General features: G+C 47.6%; 1 protein-coding gene across 2 annotated transcripts in view; it reads left to right on the forward strand.

Annotated features, from left to right (window-relative positions):
* LOC119374097 (beta-1,4-glucuronyltransferase 1) overlaps positions 1 to 7,241 on the forward strand; it is a 312,671-nt gene extending 305,430 nt beyond the window's left edge. For both annotated transcript variants that reach the window (XM_037644162.2, XM_037644161.2), the window contains exon 7: positions 7,028 to 7,241. In XM_037644162.2, coding sequence (XP_037500090.1) covers positions 7,028 to 7,222 — 195 coding nt within the window. In that variant the 3' untranslated portion in view covers positions 7,223 to 7,241. The remainder of the gene's footprint in view (positions 1 to 7,027) is intronic.
* Positions 7,242 to 7,557: the final 316 nt, after the last annotated feature.

Genomic DNA, 7,557 nt, shown 5'->3' on the forward strand with positions numbered 1-7,557 from the left:
GTCACCCAATGCAATAACGTAACTGGTGGGCCGTTTAAAGATTCCAACCCATTACAAAGGGCTGAGCCATAATTCTTCATTGTCATCAGTCGTCGCGTCAACAAAGTGCACATAATGCCTTACAGACGTGTAGCTGGTGCCTCGCTTCTCCGCAGAATGACGAATAATTGCTTAGTAGGTGCTTCCCAACTTCACAAAAATTGTGATTTATGGCGTAGTGGGTACCTTTCTAGTGTACTTGTATTGTAGCCCCAAGAGAGCTTGACGGGCTCTAGAAACATCGCTCTTCCAGCTTTCGCTGTGACTGTGCTGCGGTTTCAGCGCAGGCCTGGCGTTTTTTTTTTATTATGGCGAAAGCCTTAGATGCCTGATCAAACGTGAAAATTGACCGTCGGCGGCGTCAACACGAGCGATGCAAAAAAATCATCATCACACGAGGGCGTCATCGTATGACGTCATGACGACATCACAGATCGCCAAAATTTGTGACGTCATGATGACGTCACGTAAAGTGACGTTGTCATATGAAATCGTCCTTTTGCATTGCCTCCGTGATCGGCCCAGAGATCACGGAAGCAGTGAAACACCAGGTGAGTTGTAGGAAATTTGTCATACCTCCGCGTGGGAGTCCACTGTTCTACCACAGAGCATGCTGGTGCTTGAAACTCGTTGGCAAAAAGACCCTATGCAGGTTTCATGTCGGGAAGGAATCACATTAGCATATGTAATGTAGCGTCGTAGAAGAGTAAAGTAACAACCAGGCGTCACACAATGCGAGGTGCGCAACTAGTGGGTTGTTGAATGCTTCCCCTAACCCATTACAAAGGGTTCTGCCATAATTCTTCGTCGTCATCAGGCACAGCATCAACAAAGTGCACATAATGCCTTACAGGTGTTTAGTGGGTACCACGCTTCTCCGCAGAATGACGACAAATGGCACAGTGGCTGCTTCCCTACTACACAAAAATTATGATTTATGGCGTAGTGGGTGCCTCTCAAGTGCACTTGTATTGGTTGCCAAGGAAGCCCATGAGGCCCTCATGATCCATTTCCTCAGGGTTTCATTAAAGTTCTTTCCGTCTCTTTATCTCTTTCTCACGTTAACATATGTTATATATTTATATATTGTGGCGGGAGAGTGAAATAACGACCGGGCGTCACACAATGCGAATTACGTAAGTAGAGGGTCGTTTAAAGCTTCCATCCCATTACAAAGGGCTCAGCCATAATTTGTCATCGTCATCAGCCGCCGCATCAACTAAGTGCACATAATGCCGTACGGATTTCTAGCAGGTACCTGGCTTCTCCGCAGAATGACGAATGAAGGCGTACCGGGTGCTTCCCAATTTCACAAAGATTATAATTTATGGCGTAGTGGGCAGCTTGCAAGTGTACTTGTATTAGTAGCCCCAAGACACTTTGTAATGAGCTCTAGAAACGCCGCTTTTTCCAGCTTTCGCTGTGACTGTGCTGCGCTTTCCGCGCAGGCCTGGCGTTTGTTCACACGCTTGTGCGAACTGTAGCCTGGGAATTGCGGCACATATATTTTGCCCCAGCATATAACCGTATACAACGCTAGTCTGCCCGCAGCCATTGCCTTTGTGCCTCTTCTTTTCCTATATTGCGACATTCAACCTGACCCCATTAAAGCTGCATTTTCCCATTTATCCTTTATAGAAAGCGTCGCGTGACATGAAGGTGATCCAATAAGGTTGGCGCGAAACCAGGCACATTCCGCAACCTTTTGTAACATTTCTTGTCAACTTGTTTTGGCGTGCTTCGACGCTGTCGGTCTACTTATTTACTTCTGGATCGAATGTCGTGTTTTTCTTCGTCAGAAGATTCTTCGTTTTATTGAATCGTTCAGTGAAGAATACCGTCCTCGCTGTGTGCGCTCCTCCTCTGAGTACAATTCTTGTTGCTTTTTCGTGGGGTACTTGGATCAATGTCTAGTGTTTTACTGTAACTTGCGGGGCATCAAGTAAAACTGAAATATACTTTCTTAATTATTTACGTAGAAAACATTAATTAACGAAGCATTGTGTTTTGGCTATTAAGATATCAACTCAGCGCTAGCTGCCAGTTTGTTTCTCCTTGGTGTAAGTCTTACGGCGGTGAAGCACGCTCTACAGGTGATCCTTTTCTTGGGGGGGCGGGGGGGGGTTGATTCTAATATAACCAGCTCAAAACATCATTTATGGAGACTAGGAAGGTGAAATAATATAAAAGCGAAGAAGGGAACACATGGGCGGCGAGCACTAATTAATATTGCCACGGCCACTTCTTGTATTCGGGTTTGACCAGCAAGGACGGTTATCAACGCTCGACGCTGTCCGCGAAGCAGTGTTCGAGAAGCTTCGCGATTATAGTAGATCGTTTTGTTAAGATTGCGCGCCGCACGCGAACATTCCAGCTTTGTCAAGAGATAACGCCGCCACCAGCGATATTGCTGGAAAGTTCGACAGCGCCTGTATAAAAGCCGACGCGCTTGACCGCTTGTGAGTTGATCGACGGTCGACGCTGTGTTCGCCGCTATCAGTGCATACCGTGTGTATTGCTGTAGTTTGACTTTCAGTTTCCCGGCCACAAGCTCGGCCAAATAAAAAGCTTCATCTCGGATACGCTGTCTGCGGCCTTCGTCGACGTCACGACCACGTGACAATATTTCTGGATATACGTAACCAGTAATTGAGAAAGACTCTAATGACCCGTCGAGATTAACCCAGTGATAAAGACCGCGGGGCTGCGCGTTTCAGTTTCGTTATTTAACCTTCCGTACAGAGTGTTTCTGCGACGATTTTTGACACTCGCTTTTCAGATGCAGAGTTATGAGGCAGTACTCTACTATGGGGGAAAGTGGTCCAAATATCAACCTTGCGCCCGCACTAGAACTGTAGTAGCGTTATCTAAGTGTTGACGAACTCTTTCAGCATACGGCAGATCACGAATGGATTCAGTTCGCTGGTCAACCTGCTTTCTTTTTCGTCAAGTTTCCCAAAACACCACGAACAAGGCTTTGGAAAATTATTAAACTGTCAGCAGCCACATCGTCCACATCCAGCGGATGCGTTGGGAATCCCGGCCGCAGTGACGATATTTTATAAACCGTGCCACGGGACGCCTCGCTGCGTTTATGCGTGCAGATGTGCGTGTTTCGCCACCTTATTCCAGAGCGTCGCCTTTTCGGTGGCGCAAGCGACGAGTGTCCCGTATCTCGACGGAATGCATAAAACATATCGCCCGCATTTGTACGCGCAGCTAAACCTTTCGTGTCTGCGCGCTAGGTGGCGTAAAACTGGCCGCTATCTATATACCTCGTCTGTGCTCTTGACTGAAACAAAGCGATATCCTATGCTAGTGGTAGTTCAAGAGTGAAAAGGCCACAGCCGAAGTCCAATGGCAACAAAGTCTAGATTATACAATGCTGCATAACGATATGCATAATCTATCTTTTGTCCGATGCAGTGTCCTCGGGAGCATGTGTGTCCACCTTGGTGGACGGGGATAAAACGGTGCAGCGTACTCAAGTGTAATTTCGAGGAAACAAATTTTAAACGTTGTTTGTCGCGATTGGACATTTCTATCGGCCTCAGATAAGCATCTGTGAGATAAGATATCGGCATCTGGATAAAACTGGAAATATTGGCAACTATTTCATGCTCCACTTCCGGACGAACACGATAATGTTTCTCGAAGAGAGGCCGATAACAAGGGGTTTTGTGGAGCCTCCGGCATCGGTCCACCTTTAGCCAAGCTACAATGTAATGTGATAACGTCACGATTGCGTCACCAATTTCGGCGACCTGAGACGCCAAGACGGCGCTGCAGGTTTATGTCATCACGTGATAATAATATTTAGCATTACTCGTGTTGACTCAGTCAATTTTAACGAATCGATGAGTCATCTGGACCTTTCGCCTTAATGAACAACGTTCATGTTTTTGAAGCTCGTGCACGTGCAATCGCAAGTAACCGCACGATTCTAACGTCACGAAGCGCATCTTTACAAGTCCACCAGGTTACGGCAACTCCAAAGCCATGCGAGCTTCTAAAGCAGACCTCTGTGCGAACTTGCGGTGTGTCAACGTGCCGCGCCATTACAATCGAAACTGCGCTCATCTACAGCTCCTGAATTGTGTATATCTGAAGCTCCTGACTGCATCATTCGGCTTAAGGTTGAAATAAATCTGCAATGACTTCTATACTGAGCTGTCACTACAGTTTTAATCTTAAAGCAACACCGACACCTCTACCGAGGCGCCATTGCAGCTCTAGCCTTCGCAGCGTTGCACGCTTTTGCTTATTCAGCGACGCCTGACCCTAAGGTCACTTTGGCGAGTGCGGCGCGCGTGGCGATCTATTTCTCAACGGTCAACGCTTGCATTATGAAGGCCCGCCATCGAAAGGCCGCGGGAGTCCACTGTTTAGGCGCAGCAATAAACGAGTGCGCTGGCCCAATATGTACATACTATGTGCGCCCTGAAAAGGGCATTATGCGCAAGAACAAACACTTTTTTTACGTTTGTTCCTTTTTCTTATTCGCTACGTGCGGCGCCAGTCTTCAATATAGAATATGCAGTGCCTGTCGAAAGCACTCCCATCGCAGAAGCCTGAGAGATAGGGGAAAATTATGTGGGAAATGGCAAAGGTGCCAAAGGCAGGCACACGCAAAGAAATGGAATAACTGTGTCGTTTGTGTTTAGTAATGGGTTCCTCTTGCCTTCGATTTGTGTTCGCTCTCGTCTGAGTCTGCGCAGTTTAGTTCTGTCCAGAACAGTAACCTGTTTCTTTCATTCTCTATCAGTTCTCTTCAATCATGTACTGCGCACCAGTTCAGTGCTTTGTTGTTTCTTTGCGCAGGGTTTTATTTCGGGTCATTTAATTTTTCATGTCCTTCATCTTATGCTGTACCCTGTTATGTGCGCTTTCTCGACAGGCGTTAGGAGACGGCTCGTAAATTTGCGGTGCCCTCAACGCTTACTTCGCGTTTACAGAATAGACAGCACGAAAACCGCTTCGGTCCCTGGAGCGGCCGCGTTCACGTAAACCAGCGTTTTGCTTGAGTTGTGCGAGATTGGATAAAAAAACAATAAAAGGAATTCACCGACAGTTACGGTATTGTATATTGCGAATTCTGAGCGCAGCTGTTTAGGTGTTTTCATTCTGCGATAAGGTGAGCAAATTCGCATGCGTCAAGGCGACGCGGCGCGGCGCGAATGGGAGTACAGAATGCTCGGTTTTCGTGTGAACGTCACGTCGTGAACCTGGCGCCGCCTACTTCCGCCGCCGCTGGCTGACGCGAACGCTCCGCCAGACTATAAAGGGCTTTTAAAGGCCTGACCACACGTACGCGTTGCAGCGCGTCAGCGCGCGGCGTTTTGAAGCGACGCCGAGCCCTCTCCCTATGGGGAGAGAGGGCGCGCTGCTACGCGAAGCTGCGCGCCCTCTCTCTCCATAGGGAGAGGGCTCGGCGCACGTCAAAACGCCACGCGCTGACACGCTGCAACGCGTACGTGTGGTCAGGCCTAACAATCCGCTTGAGCGTTGCAGGCACAAAGTGTACCTTCGAGCAACGCACGTCTTCTCCTCCCTAGCCTCGCAGGTCAACCAACTTTCTCGTGCCCGTGCGCGAGAAGCATGCGTTCCGCTGTCTCAAGAAGCGCGAGCAGTCACGGGGCATTGCAGCCGCCAACACAGCGGCTCTCTGGCTCTCATAGTGGAAGACGCCTTGCGGCAGTCTCTCTTTCGCTCTCTTTCGTCCTCGTTCGCTCTAACGGTTACGCCGACGCCAACGGCGATGCCGCTCAACGCAGGAACGGGCGCCTAAGAGCTGCGCTCTTAAAGTTGTATATCGGATCCCAATTTCGTGTGGCAAGATATATATAGGTCAAACCGGAAGGTGTATTAATGACAGACTAAGAGAACATAACAACAATGTAAAAAATGGACGTGACGGATGGCTTGCGATTCACTGCAAGACATGTGGGTGCCAACCTGTGTTCAACGCATGTACAGTTGTCGCTTCGCAGAACGATAAATTGACGAGAGAAATTATCGAAGCTGAGAACATTGTTAGATTAGGTCCCGAATGCGTCAGCACGAGGTCTGTTAACTTATCTGGCAAAGAGCTCGCGTTTCTAATTGAGAAGTTGATGGTTGTACTCACCTGGTGGCGCAAGAGTGGTGCATAAAAAACTGTGTGCTCAGGAAATAAACTTTTGTTGGTAGTATGCGATCTGTGTGTTGTCGTCTCTTCTTTTAGTCCCTGTCTCGTTTGCGCGATTCAACCCTTAAGCTCTAAAAGAGTTAGCTGCTAGCCTTACTTCGTATAACATTACAATTTGTTGCTGTCGCATTCACTACTTTTAAGGAAAAACGTAACTTTTTTTCTGTTTCATGTCTAGTTCGTAGTTTTCTAGTCTTTCCTCCCGATGCGCTTGTTCTCACGTTGGGTCAACATTGCTGAAATACGTTACGATCTCTTCCACTGGCGTAGCGGGGAAGGGGGGGGGGGGTTAAACTCTCTGCATATGTATACGCACGCGCGAACATGCACAAATAGGGTGATATATATATATATATATATATATATATATATATATATATATATATATATATATATATATATATATATATATATATATATAGTGTTAGCGTGCATGCAGGCAAACGCAACCGCATTTCTTTTTGATATTTATTGCGACAGATACCTGCCAGAAACGTGTTTTGTAACGCCGTTCGCTGCTGCCAAGTAAGGTAGCCTTTCTGCGGCTGCTGCTAAGTAAATTTATAGAGCGGTAGCTTGGGCTGGTTGGTGATTTAGTATCGGCATATTCCCACAGCGCAAAATGAACGAAGACAGATGAGTGGACACAACACAGACGCTGATTTGTGTCCTCTGATCTGTCCTCGTTCATTTTCGCGCCGTGCAAATAATGTCGATGCTAAGTAAAGCTTAATTAAATCTTGTCATGTACTGTACCTCACAAAGGCCCGTTTTTTTTTCTCTCGCTATTTGCTCCGCCAGGTGTGCGAGTTGCACGTGTCCGGCTACAAGTTCTCGGTGCTGAACAACGCGTTCGTGGTGCACCAGGGTCTCAAGACTGCCGCCTCCTTCCACCGGAACAAGGACGCCGACCAGGAGCGCAACCGCGTCCTCTTCCGCCAGTTCAAGCTAGAGCTCAAGGAGAAGTACCCGGACTCATCCAGGCGATGCTACTGATCGTCGTCGCGGCCAGTACTCCTACGTGTGTACGCGGGGTCTGCTATACTGTGTAGACATTACCTGGCTGGCCTCCCCAAGTCGTTCAGGTGAGGTATGACTTGCGTGCCTGTCGTGCGTAGCCTCCAGTTTATAATTCTGTCAGCTTTGGGAGAGAGAGAGAGATAATAATCTTTAATGAAAATCCCGGAGAGGTTATCCTGGTTTGTCGCCTGGCTTGCTACTCGAGGTGTCTGGTGATGACTATGGTATATACAATGATCACATATACACACAAATAGTACTTACAGTCACAAACGCACATAAGAGTCATACACTGTAGCAATTTAATGTAC

The sequence above is a fragment of the Rhipicephalus sanguineus genome, chromosome 11 (assembly GCF_013339695.2).
Source record: "Rhipicephalus sanguineus isolate Rsan-2018 chromosome 11, BIME_Rsan_1.4, whole genome shotgun sequence".
Taxonomy (NCBI): Eukaryota; Metazoa; Arthropoda; class Arachnida; order Ixodida; family Ixodidae; genus Rhipicephalus; species Rhipicephalus sanguineus.